Source organism: Poecilia mexicana, unplaced genomic scaffold (assembly GCF_051168715.1).
Source record: "Poecilia mexicana isolate PSO_F unplaced genomic scaffold, ASM5116871v1 scaffold_3, whole genome shotgun sequence".
Classification (NCBI taxonomy): domain Eukaryota; kingdom Metazoa; phylum Chordata; class Actinopteri; order Cyprinodontiformes; family Poeciliidae; genus Poecilia; species Poecilia mexicana.
In genome coordinates, this window is record NW_028263372.1 from 16809896 (window position 1) to 16837751 (window position 27856).

General features: G+C 35.7%; 1 protein-coding gene across 4 annotated transcripts in view; it reads right to left on the reverse strand.

Annotated features, from left to right (window-relative positions):
• gpc6a (glypican 6a) overlaps positions 1-27856 on the reverse strand; it is a 189995-nt gene that overhangs the window by 37704 nt on the left and 124435 nt on the right. For all 4 annotated transcript variants that reach the window (XM_088004242.1, XM_088004241.1, XM_088004243.1 and 1 more), the window contains 3 exons: positions 26420-26585; positions 2958-3088; positions 515-658 (listed from right to left, as the gene is read on the reverse strand). In XM_088004242.1, the coding sequence (XP_087860368.1) occupies positions 515-658; positions 2958-3088; positions 26420-26585 (441 nt within the window). The remainder of the gene's footprint in view (positions 1-514; positions 659-2957; positions 3089-26419; positions 26586-27856) is intronic.

The window sequence follows — 27856 nt, forward strand, 5'->3', positions numbered from 1 at the left end:
TGTGAGTTTACCACAACTCCTGGAAGGGAGTATATATATAAATATTTTACATTACTCGGAGTGCAGCAGTGGTAGAAGTCACACTGCACCTGGGAGGTCCATGAACTACATGAACATTCCTCTATTTTTTTTCTGGCCTTTGGACTTGCGTCCCAGTTAGTCGACCTTAAGCTCAGCATGCCTTCACCAAGTTTGCCTCTGCCAATGATATTTCCAAAAAAAGGAAACGTCTCCTCTGAAGAGCTCTGGAAATCAGTTTAGCTGTCAAAATATGTAAGAACGACTGAATATCCTGAAGTTCTTGACAATTTACGTCAAATATCTTTAAAAATATGTTTATATTTTAAATACTCTGGCCTTTATACAATTAGTAACATATTTACTTTTTGCATATCATACCAATATATACATATATTTTTAATGTTTTATATCACACATTTCAGTGTCATTATGTGATTAAGGTGGATTTTAACATGTACAAACGCTCTTTACTCTGTCTTATCTTTCTACATACCAGTCTATCCAGGCTTGTTCCAGCTGCTGTGGTCGGTCTCTGTTCGGGGGTAAAGGGTCTAAAGCGACTACTAAATACATCTGAGATGCCCCGTGCAGACCTGCCTATTGCTGAAGGCTTTGGTTGACCACACTCTTCAAAAACCTAAAATAGAGCAAGGACAAACACAGTTACCATACAGAACGGACTGGAAGTGTGAAAAACAGAAAGCTCTGTTTGCATCTGAAAACGGAAAACTGCTCAGTTAACAGCATCTCTCAACATAATTATCAAATAAAATTGTTTCTTTTTTCCCACAATGCCAAACAACACATCTGTATGTCACAAAGCCTGATATGTTTCGGAGCAAAATGCAACAACCTTTGCAAAATGAACAAGAATTTGTGTGTCTCTCAAATATATATATATATATATATTTCAAGAAAAATCCAAAGTCTAATACTTTTCCAGCTCAATTTGTGGCTGCGAGACAAAACAAATCAAGCACTGGTGTTTATCAGTGACCAAGGTTAATGTTCAAAGTGGCAAGTCTCATGTGGGTGGGGAGGCAAAAATCAATCTTGCCATTTTACTATTCACCTTCAAGGGAAAAACTGTACCACCACAAAAAATATTTTTATGGAAAAATGGAAAAAGATGCACACAAATAAAGAAAATGACTATCCAGGATTCATTTGGATTTTGCCATTGAAACTCCATCAATTCTGGCAAATGAGACTTTTTCTCTGAATATAAAACACACAAAAGGAAACACTTTCTGAAAACCCTCCTAAGAAATAGTGGATCGATGTTTATAAAAAATGCTACTGTGGAATAGATGAAAACCAGTTTCCTTTGGAAGAGAACCCAAAAAACACAAATGAATGCTGAATTTAAAAATTTGTCTAAAATACTAACCGAGGAACACCTGAACCAGTTTGTAACCCCAGTAAGGTCTATTCAGATGCTTTGCTCAATATTACTGGTCTTTAGCACTCCTCTGTTGGTTAATTATTTGTCATGGTATGGTGTGATAATCATGCCAAAAGAATGCCTTTGTCTAATGCTTTTTGAGTCCTCAGATTTTTTTTTAATTTTCCAGTGTGTTGTGGTCCCACACAGTGACACAACTGCAACGCAATTTAGTCTGGTATGTTTAGAAAACCTCAGAACAAGATTACATATTGGAGAAAGCTGTAATCGTAGAGCAATTTGTTCACCAAACAAAACCTCAAGGAGAATGGACAATAGGTAAAATTGCACATTTCAAGCCCTCTTGATACAGGAAAAGACAGCCCATCAAATTCACATGGACCTTGTCACAACTTATGAGGACTGACCAGAATTCACAAAATAATTTGAAGTGGAAGTCAAGTGTGGCATCTACAGTCATGTTTAAGCTGCTCCTTGTTATAAGTTCCTAAACAATAATTATCATTATTAAGGGACGGTAATTAAAAAAGCAAAAAACATTGTTTTAATTAATATTGCTGATGCATTTAATAGAATTTATTAAGGAATGGACATGGTCAGCAATGATAGTGAACTGTGACATTTAAATCATGTCAGTTCGTACTAAAAGGCCCTGAATGTGGTAAGAAAAAATCCTCCACTTCATGAGATCACAAGTATTCTGAAACGTTGACAAGCTGAACATGCTTCCATGGTGTTTATAGACTCAAATGACCAGGCAATGTTTTTTTTCCAATCCATTATTTACCAATTTTGAATTGCAAATTGCAGCTTCAGTCTCCCGTTCTTAGCTAAAAGAAGTGGTGCCTGGTGTGGTCTTCAGCTGTTGTTCAGTGATTGTACTCTGTGATTGTAACAACTGGTTATTTGAGCGACTGTTGCCTTTCCATCACTTCAGACTCCTTGTTCCCCTCTGACCTTCAACATCAACAAGGTACTTTCTGCCACATAACTGCTGGCTATATTTATCTTTTCTGAACCATTGTCTGTTTAACCAAGAGTTAGTTACACATTATTTCCTTAGTAGATGAGCAGTTCCTCTAGGACCAACATTAAAATGACCTAAATCTGTATTTTGTTGTGTTAATATATATATATATATATATATATATATATATATATATATATATATATATATATATTTTTTTTTTCTTTATGATGCCGATGCTCAGTTAGAGCTCCAGCAAGTTGTTTTCACGACGACCAGATACCTAAATCTACTGAGTTGTAGCGATGTAATTGGCAGATTTACAACAAGCAATTAAACAAGTGTACCTAATAAAGTGGCTGCTGTGTGTACTGCTGTCATTGAGAAATTTAAATAAGATCATAAAATCCAATTTATAAAAAATTTATGCAGCTGCTGTTAGGATTTGGCATTGGACACAGTAAATTACACAGTATTTTACTGCCAGGGAAAGCATTTGCCATAATTAAACATAAATAATTAAATAAAAATAGGCATAAATAACACAAGATCAAGATACAGTACCTTGGCTGACACTTGCATGCTGTTGTCCTGCATCGTCATAATAGCCTCCGAAATTTTTATATCAATTGGCTCTATAACTGCTTCAATGTTGAAAGGTCCCACCAGTCTGTCTGCGACCATCAACATGGCATCTGTCAGAGAACACAGAAAACACGTCAAGAACGAGATATTAAAATACTCCAAGAAAACTTACAGCATCCTTTTCACACGAGTCGGATCATTCATATTATCTTGGCGCGGCAACAATACTGCCAGGTGTCGGCTTTATTATTTGTCTATTGTTCTGAAGAGCACAAAGAATCCCACCTTCTCAATGCGTCTTGACAGCCAACAATTAAGAAGATGAGTAGGAACCTGCCAGTACCTTCATATTTCCACAACAATGATTACAATGCAATAACGAGGAATTGAGGCAGAGCAGGTTTAACATGCAACCATGAGCTCAAATTCAGCTTAAATGTATGAATTTACAAGAATAATAAATTTACGACAATAAAAACAACTAAGATGCTTCGTTTATCTGTGTAGTAAATACTGCTTAAAAATAACAACAACTAAATCTATTTTTACAATGTAACGCATATAATTGTCAATATATCAACTAAAAAGTGTGATTCTTAAGTATTTTGAGTGCTATCCAGCTTATCTATAAAATTAAACCTCCACCAAACTCTACTTTGTCTGAGCTGGTTAAGTGGGAGGGTTACAACATCGATGTATCTCAGTGCAGTGACATTTACAGAAATATAGGGCAATCAGTAGAAGCACGTTTAGCCCAAAAGGGCACCAAAAACACATGCCTCTTATCCAGTGAAGGAAAAAGGGCCTGGAAGTATTTGAAAATCACAGAAAATACTTAAGAAGCTGGTGAAACCCCAGACACTGAGTTGCTATGACAAGAAAAAAAGACGACGTAGAAGATGTAGAAAAATAAAGAAGTGAAAACATTCATTGTATCTCATCATCCATTAGATTTGTGTCTGACAAACACTCACTATCAGATCATACACTTGTACACACCTTTCAAGTTTTGTTAAAACTTTACAGTTCTCAAATTAATCTCTTGAAACTGTAACGAGCAGCGCCTGTCTTTGACAGAATCCACAGACACCCACCTCATTAAACAAGAACGTGCTGCTGCACCTCGAAACTCCGCCTTTCTTTAGGTTAAGTTTCCAGCAATACTCCAGTCTTAAGTAGTCAGAGAACGATACAGAAAAAAAAAATAACCTATACATTTCCTAAATCAAAATTTTAGATCATGGATTATTATTATTTTTTGCTGATGACATTTATTTGTATGTACAGCAGCATGCCATTGTATTCTATTGCAATTTAAATCAGATGAAAATTTCTATGTATAGTTTTTCAGAATACACAACATGTAGAGACAGAAAAATATTCCCCTTTTAATCTAAAATAAAAAATATATATATATTTTTTCCCAGAGCAACGTGTCAGACAGTAAAACCAACACCAGTGGATGTGGATGATACTTGTAAGCACTCTAACACAATCAGGGCATGAAGTCTTCACCCGTGAATCACAAAAACAGGTCGTCTACCAGTTCTTCTGTATCAGCATGATTTTTGAGTGTCTTCTAATCACGTTTAATCAAACACCCCTGTGGTCACAGTGTGGTAGTATCTAGGCTTCAGGAAGTACTTGGGTACGTTAAAAATCAGCTGTGACGATAAAAAAAAATCACTTGTTTCTTTTCAATCTAAAAGCCACGACTTTCATTGCTTTAACCCTGGTTATTTACTATCTGTCGAGCTTAAAGGATGTCTTTTACCACAATGGACACTGCTTCTTTCTTACAGACGCGTTGAAACAAAATAAAACAGAATTTGGACAGAATAGTGTTCATATGTGTGAACTCCATACAAACACTGTAAGTAGTGATGGGAAAATAAAGTAATTTATAATATGGAAATATAAATCTTTAATCCTTTCAAAAATGTACAAAACAAATGTCAATAATTATAGAAAAGCAGTTCTTTTTTTTTTTCTCAGAGATTTTCCTTCCCGATACATCACAACAGATCATCTTTGGCTATGTTAAGCATATATTGCTACCAGTTTGTCACTTTTGTTTGTTCTGTTCTGATAGTTTAAATCATATCCATATATATATATATATATATATATATATATATATATATATATATTTTAATCTCTGGCTGCTTTCAGAAAAAGGAGTGGATAGAAACAATACATTGTGAGTGACAGTAAAATTAATTTGATGAAGTGGTTAGTTGTGGGTCTTACTGTGTGTGTGGCCTGACATCGCACACCTTTACCTTCACGCCTTTCAATTATTGCTTAGTTTAAGTTCTGGGTGGCTCTATCCTCATCTAACCATCTGTAAATATGGTTTTATGGTTTTTATGAAAATCATCTTCTTTATTCTCAAGTCTTCTTATTTGTCTAGATGAGTCATTGCTTCAGCTTCCTGCTTCATTGTCTGTTGTATTTCTTAGGGAGTCCTGCTTGGCTTTTCGCGGCTTGACTTTAAGTTGAGCAAGAGAAGTTTAATCCATTTTATAAATTTTACAAATGGAATCACAAGGATGTGTTAGGTAGAACTAACTAACTAAATAAATAAGGGATTGAGTGGTAAAAATAGCTCAAAGACTGCCTTGGCCAGCCTTTAGAAAATTTGTTGAGGTCCTGCCCTTAGGCCAGCTTTTCAGAGTAGCTGTCATGAAAGCAAGGAAACAAAGTCGCTCTCTTCTCAGCTGCAATTGACAGGCAAGGATATTAAACTCAGAAGCTGGAGTAAGGATGTGATTGAGAGCAAAGGTAAATTCAGACGAAAGACCACTAGAGCAAAATGCTTCAAAGAGATTTTAAGGGGAAAAAAAAAAGAATGAAGAATACAATCTGTAAAGCAAATACTGTATTAAAATATTTAAAATGTAAAGGTTTCTTCTGAGGAATTTCACAGCTACACCCCAAATGCAGTTTCATAATGAAGAAGTAGATCTGTAGACATTTCAAAGTGGAAACATGCCAAGCTGTGTCATAGTTTTACTGCTTCAGAGAAAACTGTTTTATTTAATTTTAACAAAACATGATGACCAGAATAAAGGTCAATAGTAAACTGGTAAGTAGAGATTTGGGATATAATAATATAGGATTTTGCATGTGAATTACAAGTATATTACACAAAATATTAACATAGTACTTGTTAAGGCAGCAGTAGCCAAAACCTCATGGCCAAAATTATGGTTAGTTTAATTAAGTGTTGTCTACTTTAAAGAAAGTATTCAGAAAGTTAATTCTCATACACTGAACAGAGACAGAAAGACACACTTATTTTTTATTTTATCTCAATGTAATATTTTATCATTTACATTTCTTGACGTTTGTTTTCCTGCCATAAGTTACTATATACACTCTGTTTGGTGCAGCTTTATCAGATTTTGCCAAGGTTAATATACTTTTCTTAATCAGATGATGTACTGACTGTGTGGTTTCGTTTTGATAGTCTGTGTACATTACCAACATATTGTGCTTAAAGACAAGCTGTTTATGGGTCACACAAAGCATCTGAAATAAGGAAACCAATAATCTTTTTATGAGTTGAAAGAATGATGCAAAAAGTGCTTAAAACACAGATGTTCTAATTACGACATTAAGACCTGATGACAAAATTAATATTGTGCATATCTTTGGATCAAAATGGATTCTGTTCTGGAACATTTCAAATAAGTTAGTGTTGCACAAACAAAGAAAACTACCATTGAGAAACAGCAAGCATGTTATATTTTTAGTAACACTCGGTGAAGCTGTAATTTCAAAAGCAATATAAATAAACGTTTTACGTAGTTTTCCAATCACACATGCTTCTCTGTGTGTTTGTTTCTCTGAGTCAGGCTTGATTTTTAAAAGAGTACTGATGGATAATGCCTAATCTGGACCCACTCACTTGGTCAAACTGTGCTTTTGAAAAGTAATATTTGTTTACTTTTGGGTCTCATATGCACCTTGATTCTTGCTTAGATTTTTATTAGACTACAGGGGGCCAGTCCAAGTCCTGCAAAGTATTTAGCTGCCCGTGTTTAGCAGGGAACGTCCCTCATGCTTTTGGTGCGAAAGCCGTCATGACATTCAGAGAGTCGAGGCAACATTTGCAGTAATCTGGTCCACTGTCGATTAAGAACTCAGAGACCTAAATGATATTCTCAGTGGAGTTCTGACAACCAATTTTTCATATATCTTGATGAATATTTGATGGATTGCATCAGTGTAGTATGAGTCAGCCGTTTGAAGGGCTGTGAGGGAGGATTTATAGCTCCTTTTATAATTTCACATACATGAACATAGAAAAGCACACATCCCACCATAGACTAGGAGTAAAATGTATTTCGGTGACAAATAATTCTTATAATTATCACAGAAATGAATACAAATCTGCACCCTTTCAGCTTTCCACACTACACAGTTTGTCAGGTAAAGAGCGTTTCTTCTCAAATTATAAATTTGAAGCAAATAATGATAGAGCAAAAATGACATGTACAGATTCAAGCAGAGTCTGTTATGTCAAACTGACCAAGTAAGTGATAAAAACACTTACTGCTTAACTTACAATGGCATGAAGCAAAAAAATGTAAGCACCATTAGATTTTTGTTGGTGTAATCTATTTTTGTGACTGGTCAACTGACCATTAATGCCAGGTTATGAGGCAGTGCCGCCCCGTCTGAATTGGTTGTGCCCCTTCTTGTGTGTTCATGTGGCGATGATTAAAAGTCTAGCCTGACAAATTACAGCTTTTAATCATTGTCAAGGCAAGTTATGAATCGCTTTTAGCATCACTTTTAAGCTAGAATTTTAACACAATTTCTACTTTTTCTGCGCTCTGAAGTAGAGTTAGCTTGGAGCCACTGGATATTTTCTTTCAATATGTTAAAAAAAAAGTCCTCTCAGTCCATTTTCAGACTTATTTTTAAGTAAAATATTTTTTCAGGATAGTACTAAAAGAACTACAAATAACCAATAACCACTCGCCATTTAGATAATAATGGAGGAAAGTTACTTACATGAAGTTTACATGACTTTATGTTGGTACTGATATCAAGCTTCTACACACTGGCCATTATAACTATAAATCTAACAGGAATAATCAAAGAATGACTATTGGTGTTTGTTGATTATTGCAATTGGACTTGATTAAACATAACACACCATGTCACAAAGATCTACTGCTATGGCCTCTGCAATCTCTAAAACCAGGTTCAATTGATAACCTTTAAAATTTGGTGAAACTAGAGATTTGCATTATGGACTTTTGGAAAATCCATCAACTGAATGATCCCATCATGTCAATGTGGACCAAAATCTAAGGTCTATTTCTCACACACTGATGAATGTAAAAAAAAAATAAGGTTGGTTTTTGATTTATTTATAATGGTGGCATAATGTCATGGTATTTGCCATTTTTCCTGGAGTCGGTAGGCTGTAAAAATCATATCACTTGAACTCGTAGATGGACAGAAGCCACACTGGGGTCCAGAAAGTGTTTTCTTAGACACTGGAAACAGCTGGTTTATAAGTACAAAGACTTTGATGGCACCAGTTGCCACAGCAGTTTCCCCATTCTGATTCAGTTACCTTTGTAAACAATGTCTCTAACTGGGCATCTCGTTGCTCGAGAAGCCATTCTGTTTTTGTTTCTCAGAATCTGAAGAGTACAGAGTGGATCTTGAACCCAAGCACTCTGGGTTCATCTGACTCGGGGCCCTCGTCATTCTTTAAATCTCTGTCATGAAAGAAGTACCCCCATGCAGTCAGTCTGAACAAAAGAGAACTTGCCAGCTCCACATAGGAGCTCTCTTACTGTCACAATTCAAACCAGAGGACAATTTGTTATGAAGCAAACGTGTTACCCATCAGATCACTGTGTAACTGAGCACACCAAACTCTCTACCATCATACTTAGGTCTCATCTCGTTCTACAACAGCTATAGACTCAAAGGCCAAACTCTGACAAGGAACAGTTATTCATTTTATTAAATGTCAACTTTGCTGCACACCTACTAAAACAAACAAAGGTCAATCCCAATTATATACCAATTTTTTAAAATCGACCAGTTCTTTCATAAACTCTGTATTTTGTTATGCTAAAAGGATTCAGATCCTTTTATTTTATTCATTGCACAAACACCACAGTGTTTTGGATGTGATGTGCAGTACAGTAGAGATCACTAAATATTTTTTTTTTCTGCCAAACAGAAGTATATTAATCCTGAGCAGGTACATAAAATCACCTGTAACAAATGAGCTGTCTAGCTTACTGGAGCAAAGCAACATAGCACTTTAAAATGCTGACAACAATGTCTGTGGATAAAATTTGTTTTGACCCCGCTTAACTTCAGTTCATATTTCACTGACATATACTCAGTGAAGCATATAAAAGTTTTTTTTTTTTTTTTTTTTTTTTAAGATCTATGTCAAGGATAAAATTAGGTTTTGACGGATAGTGAAGAGGAGAGCTCTATTTGGAATTACTTTAGGTCATCTAGTTCCATCTCCCGACTAAAATAATCTATCTACTGAAACGACCGTGTTAACAATGATCTTTTTGCAGGTTCGCAGACTGTCACTGACATCACCCTCAGCTTCAGTAATGTCAATTATCCAAGTAAACATGGCTAACCCAAGGGAAAAGAAAACAAGTCAAACACACGTGTACAAACTCTCCACCGGGTTGTTCATGACTGCTCTGGAGTCGAAGGGGAAACAAAAGTGTTGAGCTAAAAGATGTTAATTTGATTTAGAAATGGTCCAATCAGTATTAAAGGGTGATCACATCCATCATGTGGGACCGGGTTATATGATTTATAGACAAATCCACACCCCTAGCATGTGTCACAAGTTGGCTTTTTTTTTTTCCAAGGTAAGGCAGAACGCGAAGGTCATTTTCACATGTAATAGTTAAGTTTAAATGAAGCAGTTGAGAATTTGTCTTCTGGTATGTTTTTTCGGCGATCATTTATCAGATGGGCACTGTGGCAGTTAGCCTTATGGTGCTGATCTGCAGCAGCTGAGGGATAATTCATCTGTGCTTTAAATGATGACGACAGTGCAGAAAAATTGCTGCCCAGCACCCATAAATATAAGTCTGGACAATAATGTAGAGTTGATGAAAATGGAAAGAATAACTTTCACCATCTGTCACAGCAAAAGGGGAAAAAAGTCTCCATAAAAACACTTTGTTCAACAAGAAACGTTAATGCTGCTTTTCACAAATTGCCAGGCATAAATCTGTACCTCAAAGTCAGTTGTGCTGTGTTTCAAACAGGCACAAATTCATCATGACAAATGCTAAGTGCTATAAAATAGTGGGGAAATTAGATTGTTTTTTTCTCTAAAGATAAAAACAATCATAAATCTGCAGTTTTAATTTCTTGAAATTGAGAAATGAGTTGCATTTACTAACTTACTTACATTTTTTGCAATGCTTAAACTAAATAACACAATCAGATAATTAATATATTATAAAGTGCTTCAGGCAGAATGTAACAGCAACTCCAGAGGGAAAAAAAAAATCTTGTTGGATTCACATAGATCAGTGAGTTCAAACAAAACTAAACCTAATACTGTTTAAAACACCTTGTCGATATACAGTTCAGCTCAGTTAAAAGTTTCATAGAGTAAAGCTGTACTTTAAAAACACCTTAGGGAAAAAAAGAAAGAAGTTAAACACCACATCAACAAAAAAATAAGAGTTAATCCAAACAAGTAACAAATCACTAGACGTTTATGGCTAAAATTGATTTAAAAGATTATTTTATCACTAACCTGCTGAATCCCACCAACTGAATGTTTTGTTTTTCCAAAAACTATAAAGCATAAAACTGAAATATTGTGCAGTGAGTTCCATGATAGAAGTAGTACATTTCTTGACCTTATCTGCTTTTTGATACAACTCCAAAAAGTATATCAACATGCATGTTTTTGTTTGATGCATTTATAGACCAAAACTGTTGCGAGTTCTTAATTATGATGAATAAAGAGGAAAAAACAAAACAAAAAAACAACAAAAAAACAGTCAGTTGTTTAAGTTTTGACCTAATAATTACTAATACTAATTACTAATAAAAGTTAAACTGAATGTTGTCTCGTTCTAATCTCTGGCCAAGTATTCAGAGTAACTCTGGCAATAGCAACAAAAGACACTAAAGCTGAATTATATTCACAAGATTATTCAAAAAGTAAATAAATCCCGTGAGATACGTTTGTTGGCAAAAGTTCAGACAGTAACATTTCAAAATGTAATGTGTATCCAGTCTAACTTCTCTGACTCTTCAGCATGCATTCTCTCACAGCAACAGCTAAAAACTTGACATACATGCAGAATTTAGTGTGAATAAAATGTCTGCAATGGCAAGTCGCTGGTTGTTCACTGAGAGCTGTATTCAACCATATTAATAAAAGGTTGAGTGAAAGTAAAAATGGCATTAAAAAGGCATATATATATATATATCACAGATAAACATAGAAGAGTTTGTGGGGATTCACGTGTGGACTGGACTGGAGTCTGCAATGGTGATTTTAGGGAGCAATGTCTTTGGCTTATGTTGATTCACTGTTTTATCAAGTTCAAAATCAGAGCAGCCCTCTATCGCAAAAATAAATAAATAAAATAGAATTAAAAAAAAAACAGCACTTTATATTTCCCTCTGCTGTAAGGTTTTATGGAGAGGTAAATGTAATTTTCCACAAGTAGTTGGCACCTGCCCACGTTGCTATTTGTACCAGTATCTGTTGTAATGATCAAGACACTTCTCTCTAAACTGGCCTGTACTAAACTCCAAAAACAGTCCATGAGGTATTCTGAAGAGGAAGATGGGAGACACCAGATCCAGTCAAGTTAAATACCGATGCTGAAACAAACAGGTCGTCATCAATGCCACAGGAGGGCTTATAGGTTAGTTACTGCCATATATGTATGAAGAGCGTCACAATTTAAATTGAATTACTAAAATAAAATGTACCTTTCCACAATAAAATTATAAAATACGGCCACTGTTAGAAACGGCAAAAGGAACTTTCACACTTTTGTTTTTAGATATCAAGAATATAGTATTTTTGTGTCAGCAGAAAGACACTGAGCCACTGTACCTGCTGGGGTGTATGTACCATGTCTGTTTGCTATTTTGACAAGCAGAGGAAAAAACACAGAAAACTCCCTGCTCAGTGATTATATCATCTGATGTACAGTAAGGCTCTTTGATATGTATTCTGCCATGCTGCCACTTTTTATTTCTTCTCTTCTGTCTATCATACTCCTAGGAAATAAACACTTTGAGCAGCAACTTAGAATTCCCATATGTTTGAAATAAAAACTGTTTTATATATATATATATATATATTTTTTTTTCTTTCAAGTCTAGCGGTAAAAGAGAGATATATACCACTAAAACAACAACAAAGAACAGAGAAACCAGCTGATGATTTTAAAGCATGCTATGCTGCATGAATGTTCCTGAGAGACTAACAGGGATAAAGCCATGGATTAATTTTTGTCTCCACAGACCACAAAGCCCGCTGACCTTCTTTCAAGGACTCAAAACATTGAAAAAACAGGCAGAAATAAATGCATAGATAAAAGATGATGCATTGCACGGTTGCAACACAACAACATTATGAGAAATCTCCAAATTAGTCTAAGCTGGGGGTTAGTCTGACTGTCACAAATATTAGAAATGAATAACTCTCCAGAATAATAGTATAAAACTCACAATTAATATTGGTGAGAAATAAAATTCTCTGCACATTTTTTAGAGCTTAGTTGCCAAATTTTGCTGAGTAGATATGGCATGAATAACCCCTTGCAGCTTTGGTTAGAGGAGTCGTTCCAAGTTTGCAGAATTGGACAGGATGCTGGAGCCAATTCTACCTCCTCCAAGTTGTGGAACTCTACTTCTGCAGTTGGGTGAAAGCCAAAATGTACCCACATTGCTACTGTGGAGTCTGGCTTTACAAGAAATTACAAAAGATTGCCTCGAGATAAACAGTTGGTGGCCCAAATTTTGCACTTGGGTGCCATTAGTAGAAATGAGTGAGATGATCACATCAAAATAGAAGCAATCAAAGCCCAAATTGTTCAAAATCCTTTGGAAACAGAGAAGAAAGCATGATTGTATTAGTTCCATGCAGCTGTCACAGGTAAATCAAAATAGCAAATTTTTCAGTGTAAATTACTGCCCTCACAGTAAAAGTTATTTTTTTTATTTAGATACAGTACATATAAAAAGTTGCCATTTTTACAAGATTAATATCTCCTTCCCTCAGCATTCTTCAATCATTTCTCAAGAGATTCATGAAAACCAAGTACATGCTGATATTTCACTAACCTGAATGTTTCACTACCGCTTAAAGAATTCTCTCTTGAACTGCCAAAGCTATTATGCTAAGATACATCATGTTTCCAGTAATATATTAATACCTTTTGTAGTGTGCAGCTGCAAGAGGTGAATCAATAGCCCAAGACTCCTTATCCTGCCAACATATCCGTCTTTGGGGAGTCTTTCTCACACGCTCAAGTATAGCTGCAGCAGTAATGAAGACTTCTCTATTGGATTTTTCTTTACACTTCTGCTGAATTTTAGATGTATGTCAGAATTACTTCAATGCATATGAAGAACTGGGTGTGTTGGTGCACATGAAGTCTTCTCTGCTTGACTATCTTTTTCCTGTGCTTGTCAATTTTCTAGTCTCAAGGTGGTTGAGATGTGGTTCAAAATTACTCGTGGTGCTTGTATTCCCTTTTACTTGTAGTAAAATATTTACAAAATAAATCAGAATCAAATTAGAGTTTACATAAAACCAAAGACGTGAAACACTGAAGAGCGGGTCAAGAACACTGATCTTTGCTTCAACAGATAAAAGGGAAGTGCTGTGGAAAATAGTTTGAGAAACTTCATTAAAAACTGAGGCAGGCAACACTGAACAGAGGAACAATCAGTATTGTATTTATCTCTAAAGTCAGAAGTTGAATCCAAGACTAACATCAACAACTTGGCAATGTTCTAGTTGCAAGTTGGACACCTGGTAGAAATTGTCTGTTGCTGTTTTCAATGACCTGGATATATTAGTCAAAGCAATGCAAGCTAATTGTATTTTTTCTGAATAGTATGTACCCACATATTGAGAGTACAAGTCTTCAAAAAGCAGTTTGTGGTATTCAAAAGTTTGTCAAAAGTGTGTGAAAGATTCTATGATGTACAAACCATCAGGAGAGGGAAAAACAACTGTAAAAATCTTGACATGCCTCGCCATGTACACAAGCTGGATGACGCTTAAAAACACACATGCACTTTTTACACATAGCACTTTTAGCTCAGCTGAACAACTGTGCTGCCCTTAATGATGTACTATTTCAATTCCAGCCCATTAAGTGGCAAAATGCACTGACTTATGCACAGTTTACTGTAAAGAGAAGAAAAAGAAAAGACACTATAAAACAAGAAAATAACGTGATTAGTCACCAGGACATCAGTGTACTTTTCGGTTGTTTTTTATCTGAATGATAAATAACACACACCAGATAAAAAAAAAATAATAATAATAAAAAAAAAACATTTTTTCTTAAAGCAAGCTTTGTGGTTCTTTTTCTTCATCTGGTAATGATTTTACCAATTGTTTACTTTATCTACACTATTTTCTGGCTGTGGCTATTATTGTCCCTCTCAGCATGTGCAGGTGTTGCAATAAAGCACTTAGGCTGCCCTTGGAAGTCTGCAGTCACCCCAAACAGACTTTTAGTGGGCCAGGACCGATGACAAAATGTAAGCAACACACTTATAAGCGGTAACTCGGACTAGGTAGGTTTACTTAGGCAATATTATACAGCAGTAGTCATTTTAAATATTCTAAACACAAAGCGGGCAGATTGGATATTTTTTGTTTGCTGAGAAACAAACATTACTTCCCCATGGAATTTAAACTTTGAAAGATGGGGGCATTTTGTTGATCTTATCACATAGGAGCTTGAAATGTTTTATTTCATACACCAAACTAGAAAACATATACCGTATTTTTCGGACTATAAGCCACTACTTTTTTCCCACACTTTGAACCATCCATGGATTTTTCTTCAACCACCAGGGGGCTCTTTAGCAGGAAATGAATCATTGGAAGCCAAAATTGGGACTCAAAGAAGAAAGAGATCATTTTAATTTAGAACCGCCCGGTGCGGCTTATCTATGTACATTGCCAGGATTTAAAAAAAAAAAAAAAATAATTGTGGGTGCGCCTTATAGTGAGGTGCGCTCTATAGTCCAGAAAATACGGTATTTTATTATTTGTAACATAACACAATAAGTATGCAATACTAATTATGTTTTAGTGCAACTATAATATATCTTGACACATTAGTGTTACATGTAAAAAAAAAAAAAAACTTTTCTACATGACAAAAAAAATCTAACCAAAAATCTATAAAGATAGATTTGAGTATGACTCAAATAAAAAAAAAAGAAATAAAAATAATCATCAGAGAAATCATGAAGACCACTGAGAGCATTTCTACTTGACATTTGGATTAGCAACATTTTTGATTGATTGATTTATTTATTTATCTATTTATTTATTTATTTTCAGATTTTGCACAGCCAGGATGTTTAAGAAGAAAATGATATTCGTTCTTGATGATGCCTAAGAAATGGAGATCACTTCCACTTGACTGACTCATCCAGTATTTAGATCACCGACAGTCAAAAACCTACTTACAAGGTTGTTTGTTCCTGACATGTCTGCCACAGAGACCATCATATGTAGTGTTTAGTCAGTTTGAATGTCGGGGTCCATTAAACGCACATGGTTAAACAATGAGACACAGTACTTCATATTGCAGCAAATCATAAACCACTAAAGATCTCAGTTAAGTTAAAGCAGGTGAATGTTAATGACATTAAATAATAAAAGTGCTTTGTATGCCGGAGAGAAGGCAAGGACACTGGGCATCTCGAGGGCCACGCAAAGGTGAATGTGAACAAAGTTTCTGACGAGATCCGTCTGTCATTTAACAAAACAACTGACAAGGTGTTGATCCGTTTAATCTCAGTGGTATCAGTTCTGCGAGGGTGAAAATACTCATGAGCTGGGGAATTGTGGGGAGCTTCGGTTACACGAGAACTCAATCCGCCCAATTAAAAAGAAATGAGTAAATAAAATCAATGAGGATCATTTACACTGTGGTGTCAAAAGACTCAACAGAGGTCACCACAAGCCTAAATCTTAATTAGCTGAAATAATTTGTTCACAGAGGGCAACATGAAGCCTTTGGCGAGAATACGCACAACCCCTGAAAACCGTGTAACATCAGTGAATCGGGTTTTAAGATGACAAAATCTTACATTTGATCAATTTACAGGATGAATGAATGTGATACGTTGACACGTGATTATTGTTGATTAAAAAAAAAAAACTATCTGTGATTATATCTTTAGACGGATAAATGTATCTATTTTTTATTTATTGATTGATTTGGCAAAGACAGGGACCGGAGTGGATACATGGGAGAAGAAATCAGAAAAGCTGGTTTTATGACAACAGCCTTTCACAAAAGGCTGGTTTTTACACATTAACAGTGAAACTAACAAACTCCAAAAAGCTCACACACTCAGACGTCACATTTTTGTTCTGCTGAGGGGAAATAGCTAACACCTGAATACAACATTTTTACACCAAGGCAGACATGCATCACTTAAACAAAAACCTTGGATGACATATTTTACCTGTGTTTTATTTTCTGGGAGTATGCACATTGCATCTGTTTGTTTTAAACACAAAAAGGGAGAAGAAACAGAAGACTTTTTAATTCTGCACACCGGGGTCTTAGCACTCCAAAAAAAAGCTGCTAGGTGACAGAGAAGATGTTGTAGAAGTGTTGACATGCTTGCTAAAAAGACATTAATGGGCAGAATATTGGATGTGCTGTGTAGTATAAATAGAATGTAAATAAAGGAAGAAAGAAATTAAATTAAGCAAACTTTATGAATGCAAAACTGTTGTCTGATGTTAATATTTATGTGGTTTTCTCTTTCTCACAGCATAACAAGTATCATTTTTTGATAAATAATTAAAATTACTTATATGTGGGGGTGTGCCTTTTTCAGTTTCACAGATGTCCATGATGTAAAAAAGTATTAAATATTGTTTCTCATCATTTCAAAAACACCCAGATCCAAAAATATTTCTAGAGGATCTGTCCGTCTTGCTGAAAAGATTTCCAAAGGGCCTGCACCGCCTCAAAGTCATTATTTTAAAGTTGAAGAGCAGTGGTTCTACTCTGAGCCTCCACTTCATGGCTGAACTCCTCATAATATCTCAAAGGCAAAGTTTGTCCACATTCTGCATATTCCCATTAGGGCAGGGAAATTCTGAACAATGGAAACATTTCAACTCATTTTCGGGGGGCAAACATTGCTGCAGGGTGCAATGAAAGATCAGATGCCGTTTTTTAAAAACCTGTAAAACTGCAAAAATATTTAATACAAACCTTAAGTGTTAACGTCCATAAGTAGGTTTTTGGGGGTAATATTGTTGCAGGAGAGATGTTTGTTGTATGGCTTCTAAAAAAAAAAAAAATCACTTTACACATGCTTAAAGGTTCATGATGGATTTAGTTAATATCTCCCATTACGTCTGCCCAGTCAAGGTTGAGATTACAATGTTACTCTGATGCCATTTACCTGTCAAAAGTAGTGTTGATCATGATGTAAGCCTGAAAAACTGGAGCACCGTTTGACTAACAGCACGAGTCCTCTCTCTGCGTCTCTCTGAGGGCATTTTAACAAGGTGCTGACAAGAAAAATGATAATGATGTGTCTGTCATGAAGCAGTACTAGGTAAATTTGTCATGATGGCAGATGAATGATTGCCTGGTATCATCCTGTGGCCAAAGCATGAATTCCCCTCTTGAATATTTTAACACCCACCCACGCACACACACACACACACACACACTCAAAGTCGGGGTGGCGAAAATCACTCAACGCTACTTCAAGTAGGTAGCTCACACCCTTTCCCAGGTTTTCCTTCACCGTTCATTGGCATTGTCTTTTATTCAGCCTGGAAGGCATGAAGTCATTACAGTAACCTTTACATAGCGTAAAATACCCCACAGTGACTGTTCCTTTAAATATATGGCACAGATGCTATAATCACTCTTCTTTTCAAGAATAGCTCTATATATAAGGCACACCAAAGGTTTTTTACTGCTTCAGTGATGCAGAGATGTCATGCATAAGGACAACTCTGGCACAATCCTAACTTCTGCTTTGTCAGTGCTTATTAAGGCAGCAGTTTTAAATATCAGTATTATGATTTATATATTATTGCTGTGCATGTGTCCATTTGTTTTTGTGTTATTTTGTAAGCAGTCACAGGCTGGTATGTAATTGGGATGGAATGTCTTCTCGTCTTTGTCAATTGGTTGGAAAGCCTCATCTACTTTTAATCTGCTATAACACTGCATATGGTGAATACTGTGCTCTGCTTCCAAATCTATTCTCTTGTATGAGTTGTGCAATGGCAGATTGGGTTTGTGCCGCACTGAGCTGCACACAGCACAAGGGCGAACATAAGGAGCGCGCACACTGTGCTGAACTTTGAATAATTTTAACTCGGCGCAGCACTCTGTGACAACACCTCGACACATCGAATCAGAGGGAATCGCACGCAAACTTTTTGGAGTTTGTGTGTTTGTGTGCAGTAGGTATGGTGTGCTATAAGATTCTTGAATGATAGCGATAAAAAAAAGAAAAAAAGAAAAAAAAAACGTTTCCAAGAATTGTTGTATTAAAATAAAACTATAAAACAAAGATTTTGAAATATATAACATATAATTGCTTCAAAATACCAACAATGTTTCTGCTCCTACAATTATATTGCATGCTAACATGAATATAATTTTGAATTTGACCCATGTGCTCAGAAAGAGAGCAGTGGATGAGAAAAGTAAATTTGCCTAAAACCAGTCACATATTTCATCTCCTCATGAATGAGTTAAATCCCTTTCTACTATGGATAATTTGAAGATCAAGTTTGAAATCCTTTTTTAATCTGAAATTTTAAAGTATATTGGAGTTTTTATTCAAACAGATATTCAGGGTATTGGAAAAGCAAAAATAAACACCACCTAAATTATTCATGCTGTATTGCTCAGAATATTATGACTTTTTCTGGCTTCTGCTTTTTGTTCTGCTCTTAAAAGATTATGCTGAGGGCCTAAAAAGTTGATGCTATATAGTTAATTATTAAGTAATTACATAGTTGACAAGGTTAACACAAAGGTAAACAATTTGTTGTATACAGATTATTATACACACATATAACTCTTGCAAATTGTTGCCAAAATATTGTGTGTTTTTGGTTGTCATTAAGGTTGGAGAACTAATTTGTGTGGAACAGATGTGAACTCACTCTGCCAAGTGCTTCATTCTAGCTAGACCCGATCTACAGAGAAAACCCCACCCCTCCTTTAAAAATAAAACAACATGAACTAGAAGGAGCCTGAAATAAAAAGTTAGAAAAGAAAAGTTCTGGAAATATATATGGTAACTTTACAAAATAAAAGTTCTGTGACATTTATTTGATGTCCCTATGAACATTAGGTATGGTATTGTCTTGCTGCTGCTGACGGTTTCAGAATAACAATGAGATTATTCCATTTAACTTGATTTTCCTTTTCTCTGAACCTTTCTATCCACCGTTCTCCTCATGTCCATTGCACATTATGATTTTAACAACTATGTTGGTTTCTAAAATAGGCTTAATCTTTATTGCTTTGCCCTTATGAGATGTGGGGGAGATGATTTCAATGGACAACAAGGCCACTATTTGATTCAAGACCAATTTAACTCTTAGCACTGTTGTCACTATGAGCAGCCATGGTTTTTGTAGCTGTAATTAGCAATATTCACATTTTCTGTCAGTAGTTTTTTTTTTTTTTTTCCCCTCAGGCTATTTTTTAGCTTTGTATCAGCCTGTTTTATTGAATTCCTGTGCATGCACACGCAGTCTTAACGTCCAACATTACCAACACTAAATGTCTTAATCTATCCAAAGAGGCATGCTCAATCCTCAAGTCAACTTAAAGTAGCCACACTCATTAGTTTTTGGGTTTTAGATGTGTTCAGTCTAACTTTTTATAAAACAAACCAGGTAGATTTACAGTCGTAGATTGAACAGACACTCCAGAATAGATAGATCACCAGGTTTTGTTTTTTCTTTTATTAACAAGAGGAAAAGTTCAGGAGAATGGCTCTCACTGTCTTTGAACAAACAATCCAAAATCCTCCGAGTGATCAGCCTAGAGAAGTTGTATTTTTTAGGAATTTTCAAGCAATTCCCACCAAAATACTAACAGACTGCCAAATCGATGCCTTCTCAGCTTAAAGTATAGAGTACAGTTTCAGGACCTGAACTAGGCCAAAACAAGCCTGAATCCTCCAAACCCAGGACATTAAAAAACCAACGGCTTTTAGCAGCTCCTATTTTCCATCCTTATCGGCAAACCGGCTGCCTGGGCTTTTAAGGAATTGCTTGACAGAAACATTCTGCATTCAGCTCTGCAGCTGGGGAACTCAAGCTACTTCCTCTGTATCTTTTCAGTTTCCCTGCAACCAGTAACAAACTCGGATGTTATTTGTGAGAGTTCACTCTGCGTTTCACCCCAGCACAGCACAGACTACATCTTGTGTTAGAGACATTAGGTTTTGCTCTAGTAATGTTAGAGAGTATTTGGTGCATTGTAAATCCTTGAAAAAACAAACAAACAAGCAAGCAGTGTGTCAAAGTGACATCGACCAACTGAATCTTATGGCTGACCTTGTAGGTCTACGTTTACAGGAGAAAATACCTGTGTGGCTTAAAACAAACGGCTGTAATCTCAGCAGTACAACCAGAATTTATTTACATTATCTCAAAATCTGTGATAAATTTGAGCTTTGTGTGAGAAACCACTATCTCTAAATACTTGAATTTTTCACCGAGCCAGAAGCTGGCTAATCTAACCAACTGTTTTAATTTATTTTTATCCTTGTTTGGAGTCTGTATAAAACAATTTCTTCATCCGATTCAAACTCAAAGGAGCTATATAATACACAATGTAAATTCAACACCTCTGACAAATGACTAGGACTGCAGTAGGCCAATAATAATGTTTTTTTTTGTTTACTGTCAGTTTATCAACTGTAGACAACGTGAAGTACAACAGACTGCAACATTAAATTGTCTACACAATTAAATATGATTAAACGATGACATAATAAAGTTAATTCTGGCCCTGCATGTAAGTTCTGGAAATAAAACAACACTGATCTCTGCAGGTCTCCTGCGTTCTTCTGCTGAGGTTCATATTGAAACTTAAGCAATCTCCACTTTATCATTTTTCAACTTTAAGTACATACATACTTAGATCACTTTGGCCTAAAACATAAAAAAAAAAAAAAACATTCATCCTCCAGCTTCTTGGGATGCTGGAGGATGATGTCTCACGTGGAGAAAAAAACAACAACTTTGAAGAATTTTCATACATATGAATCATTTCACCTGTGCAAATGTAAAAACAAATCATATTGTAAATGTTTATATTGATGCAGGCTTGAAAATATATTAATGGATTATTTTCATAATGTAAAAAGTAAGACATGTACATCGCTTTTACTTTCTATAGATATGTTTTGCATACTCAGATTGGCTGTTTGTGTCGGCCCATATACTGAGGCAGGCAGCATTAGCCCAGACCAGCGCCTTCCTAATTCCTCTGAAAAAGGCTTACCTTGTGTTACTCAGAGTGCCACTGCCAATCATTATGCAGCAATTTAATTCAAAGTAAGGCATTAGTAAGTCAGCTTGTTACATTTTGTTAGTTTCAAAGAAGAATTTGTTTTTTTTTTCCTGTCCCCTTTACAGTACTTACAGCCTGCATTTCAAGTTAATAGGGAGCAGACATAAAAGGTTAATAGCATTAACGACTACAGTTTCAGTTATTTCACAAAGGCGAGAAGCGTAAAAACAGGGGTTTGGTCCAACTCTTCTTTTTGTTATTGAACACTGATGGTGCACTGTTCAGCAAAGACATTCACAAATAAAACTAGATATACAATGTTATGCCTGCGATTGATACATTAGTATTTATAGTTCATCATGTATTCCTCTCTTGCCAGGAGTTCAAAATACTACTGTTGCACAAATGTAATTAGCTCTTTGTTTTTAGACCAAACATTATTATGTGTGGGCAAATAAATAAGCATTAGATTGCAGCCCACAAGCTTAATATAATCAGTGTTGATTCTGCCAAAGGAACTGTATTTTGTATGATTATTTTTAAAATAGCATAGAAGATTATAATTAAATTATGCAGCTATGGAGATCTACGCTCGTAGATTTGTAACACAATCAAGGGAGTGTTTTACTGTGGCAAATCAGTATAATGTAGCACTAACTATAAGGGCGTTTGATTTGATTAGGATAAATTACATTGACAGAGTTAAACTGAGTAGGGCACTCATTGGCAACAAACATTTGAATATGCTATATAACTATATGAAAAAATAAAGCAAACAGAAGCTGGGTCAACTAACATTGTCCTACGCCAACCCCTGCACTGATTTAAACAAATTTCCAACATTCCAGTATACATGCTTGCCATTGCTTATAGCAAGAAATAAAATGTGCTTCACACAGCTGAGTCTCTGTAGCTACTGTATGTTCTACACTGTATTTTATTATATGATGTCTTTCTCTTTCAGTGGATGTAAATGTAAATAGCTATGGACAAACAGCAGACGTAGTAGTTGCAGCAGCAATGCCCCTGTTGTGTCTACTAATTCTGCATTTATCTCAGTGCATCGTGGCAAACAAATACCAACAAATATTGTTGAATTACATACACAAAATGATTTTCAAGCTTTAATCACAACGTTTTCTAATTCTTCATTCGCTAATTTTAAACATAAGCAACTGAAAACAGTAATACTGAAGAAAAACAGAAACAGGGACGATGTAACATTTATCCCTTCAACCTTTTGGTTTTCTAAGCTAAACGACTAATAATGATATTGGTCTCTCTTGATCACCATGACTATAAATAGACAATTAAACTCAAGAGAAGACGCCTCAATTTCTATATAGTTCGATATATATTAGCTAAATTGTTAAGTATAACATTGAGATAAGTTTGACAAGTTTGTCTTCCTAATCATTGTGTTCTTCATTCTGAGTAACAATAAATAAATAAATAAATAAATAAATAAATAAATAAATAAATGTGCATAACAGCCAACAGCATAAGTCATTTTCCTAGCTTTCATCAGCAAAGATGCAACTCTGACATTTAAGTATATTTCCAACAAGATAATATTTGTTACTAACAACCAAGATCAACAATAGCAGAATCTATCTCCACATCCACAAACCTCAAACAAAGCGTGGAAATCTATAGTTATCCACATCTCGACTCTAGATTGTCACATCACCTTCTGCTCTCACCTCCATCCGTCTGCCAAATCCCCTCTCTTGGTATAAATTGACATCACTGTTTTCTGCATTCTCTGTCAGATTCAGCTGATATCCCGTTATAGCAGCCTGTTCTCTGTCAGTTTTGTGCACAGCTCACTTTTGTCCCTTCCATTGGATTTATGTTTTAAGATTTCAGTGGCAGTAGAACTGATGTAGCATTGGTCAACAAAAGGATTTTGGTTCTATCACATGCCAGCATACTTAATGCATATTTATTTCAACATTAGCTTCCTCTATACATTTATTATTCACTTTTTAGATGGTTGTGTCTAGAGCAGCAATTGTCAATGTTCAGATATGGATTAGTGCACAGACTGAAAGGCAAATCAGTCTGTCCCGAGTCCAAACTTTTCTTAGTGCTTGTTCATTCCAGTGGGGCAGATGTGAGTAAAACACAACATATTGCTATATCACCAATTATTACAATGTTCAAAGCAAATAGTTTCGTTTATAAAGTAGAATAGCTCTTCAAATAAGTTTTGCAAGCTTTGCTCATGTCTAATTAATTTGAACTACAGAGAAAAAACATGTTAAGAGTGGTGCTTACTTTTTATAGACAAGTCAGACAATTTTTTTAGAAATAAAGGACAAAACCCAAAGTGTTTTATAAAGTCTTGTTAGAACATTGAAGCATTACAGCTTTCTAAAGTTTATTTAGCCCATGTAGAGAAGGCTGGAGAGAAACTCTGAAGGAGCAAAATATTGACCCGTTTTTCTTTTTTATTATAAAAACTGTTAAATACCCATCAGATAATTTGCAGAACTTTACAAAACACAATCTCATAAATGTGTATTTTTTTCCACTGAACTGACAAAATGTAATATATTACACTAAACAATGGGCAAATATTTTCACATTTAAAGTGCAAAACATGGAGCTCTCAATAAAAACATCTGAGTATGAAAAAAAATGTAATTGAATTGGAAAAAAATAAACAACAACAAAATAAAATCATAGAGCTCACAGTTTAGGCAAACATACAAGGCAGACAATGAAATTTTTTACTCTAAATTGTATGTCTGCTGTGAAACTTTCAGGTGTCTCTGGGCACCTGGAAGATTTGTGTCAGTCATTTTGATGTGACAGCGTCTAGCTGCACTTCAAGTTCAGTTTATATAGCTATTGTTCAGAATTAGGTGCAAAGAAAGACCTTCGATTTGTTGAAATTACATATCCTGACAAAATTAATGTTCCCTATGCTTTAAGGTCAAAACCTACACTAAAACACAAACATACAATAGCAATGATAAAGTGGAATTTCTTAAATTATAATTAACAATAAAAGGAATTTATTAATTACTAGATTGATACATAAAATTTTGACGTCATAGTATCGTGTATCTTTAATATGTTGTGTAGAAAAACAGTTTGGTTTAAACTTTTAAAGTTATAGATGGAGGAGTCACCATTACTTTAGTTGGATTTAAAGAGATTAATATACATTGCATATCTCGTATTGACTTTCAGCCAATGAAAAAAAAAAATCATTCTCAGGTTTACCGTTATTAATATTGACATAAAACCACAAGCAAAGTCCTTTGGTAAATGATAACAGGGGCTCATAAGGCAATTAACAGCTTAGAACCCTAAGAAATATTTTCCAATATTTGATGATTTATGAGATGACAATGACAGACAGTGTACGAGCTCAATCCATACATTTCTATAATGCAAAGATGTGCTTCAGTGAGGAGAACTGACCTGTGATGCGTTTGGAGGTTGTTGGTTAAAAGGGAAATCAATAATCCTTTTGAGCCAAGCTGTAAGCAAATCAAATTTCTCCAGCAACTGATAATGAATAAAAAATGTCAACTGACACCAAGTGCTAGTTCTTATTGGTAAAAGTAGGTATTTTTTTAAAGTGATCCTTTTGACAGCTTAAATGGCAAAAGCACGCTATGAAAATATTCGAAATAAAAACATATTTTTCTCTAATTTATATTTCTTTAGTGAGAGCAGAATTCAAGTCAAATTCCTTGTTTTGGTGAAGAAATTTGGTGAATAAAGCTAATTCTAATTCTGTATAATGGCAACACCAGCAACACCATTTTTTTTTTTTTTTCTGCAGTCAATTGCAACAACAGCTTTTCCATTACTGTCAGGCGCATTCTCCCTTTGCTGCAGTTGATTTGCTTCTTCAACACCAAACAAGACAGAAACTTTTTAACACATGTCATAAAGCTGTGAGACATCTCATTCAGTGCACAAGGACCCGTGTTGATCTGAGACTTCAGATTTGCCATCGAGGAGAACAAACGGTAAGTCATCTGATGACTTTTCAAATGACAGGCCCTGTCACAAAACAGCCAACAGCTTAGAAGTGCACTTCACTTGACACAGTCTTCGGGGATGTGTCTTAAAAAACGTCGTCCCATTTAAAAAAAAAAAAAAAAAAAAAGCGTCAGTGTGGGTGGGAGGATGAGATTGGGGTACATAACAAATAAAGCACTGGTCTACAAAGGATCCAGAGGGAGCACTCTATGTGCATCCCTGGTATCCATTTAACGGGAGAGCTTACAGCAGCCAGCTACTTACAGCTAAAGTGAAGTGCTATATTACTCACCAAGCTCAGCTGGAAATGCTATAGAAAATGTGTTTGCCTAGGATCTGCTCTCCTTTATCAATCCCGAGCAGCAGGGTCCAAAGCTTTAAACACCATGCCAGGGTTCCAGCAATAGCAAACAACATTTCAGACAGAAAAAAAAAAAAGAAAAAGGAAATGTTTGCACAAATAAGATTTCAGTTTTGTCTCTGCAAATCCTCTAAAGCTAAATTGAACAGAGCACATCCTCCCGACTCCCTCCTTGACTACAGAACGCGGACATAAATATGCACACGTTGAAATAAAAGCTTAAATTAACAAAGAAACAGACAACTGGAAAAGGAAGAAACGGGCAGAAGTGCAATTAATTTGAATCTTACCGATGAACAGGTTCCATTCAGCGTCCAGGTCTGCCTGGTTTGCGAGACAGCCCCTCATAACGTTGTAACAGTAATTGCGACAGGGCTTCAGCCCAGGCATGCCGCGGCAGTACGGACAGTAGAGCATCTGGGTCAAGGCTCTGACACAAGCTGGCACTACGTTCACCTGCAAAGCAAACACAAGCTCTTTGTTAGGACTCATTCAGTCATTCCAGGACCTTTCCTGTTAAAATGGAGAAGTTGTGAAATTAATGTCAGACATTTAAACCCCAAAGTTAAAAAGTCAAAGTTCCTGAAAAATATCCTCACACTTTTACACTTTTGGATCCTCCAAAGCTCAAAAAGTGACAACCTACAAGATAAAACTCTGTGACAATACTGAGTTTATGACTCCGTCCGTCTCAATTTCTCGTGAAAGCTGCGCCTTTTGTTGTCGGGTCCCTGTCACTGCAGCAACTTTAGTGAAAGTGACAGTATTCTCACATCTGCTTCCTGTTAGAGGAGAAGATGCACAACAGAGAGTGCATCTGATAATTGGCCTGTCATCCTCTGTATTCATGCTTGACTTTAGATTTCGTCCAACGCACTCTAGAGACTGCTGGGGTTCGTGTTTGTGTGCAGGCTGAAATGGGCTCGGTCAAACAGGAACCACCCAGCTATCCTCTATATGTGCGGTGCTGTTGAAAAGTATTTTCCTCCTTACATATTTTGTGTCTAATTTAAATGTTTCAGATCATAAAAGGTCTTTGCATTGGAAAAAGATGCATTCACTTATTGTCTATGCCAGCTTAGATTTGCAGGGCCGTAGGGGGATGGTGTCCATCTTTAACGGTCATTGACGGTTTACACTCTGGGCAGGTTGCCAGCTCATCACAGGACAACATGCAGATAGACTGGAAAGACACCCACGCACACACACACATTCAGCACTTATGGCATTTTATAGTAACAAATTAACCTATTAGTTAAGTTTTTGGACTGTGTGAGGAAGCTGGAGAAACCAGAAGAAACCAGCTCAACTCTTTCCTTCTGTTGAAGCTGAACACTGAACTTTGCTCAGGCCTGCAGTGCTTTTAAAGCTGTGGGGGTTTGTTGTAATCTCATGGGTCACTTGTGGATAAACTGTTGTAATTTTGGTAGTTTCATGAAATTTATTTTAACCTAGGCATAATGTATTTCTTTTTTAGATCTGCCAAATAGATTTGATTTAAGTGAGCTTAAGTTTGGAGCTAATGTGGCCCAGGGTGACTAATGATGTTAACCTCTAAATATTTGGTTAATCACAGTTAATTCATGATTTAACAACAGAAGCAATTAATGCTTCACATTGGGCGTATATTTCAATATATAGCTCTTATCCCTTTCTTAAAAAAATAATATAAAAACTGCCTACTTTATTACCTCCTTCTTTTTCTTTATTGTCGTTAAAATATGACA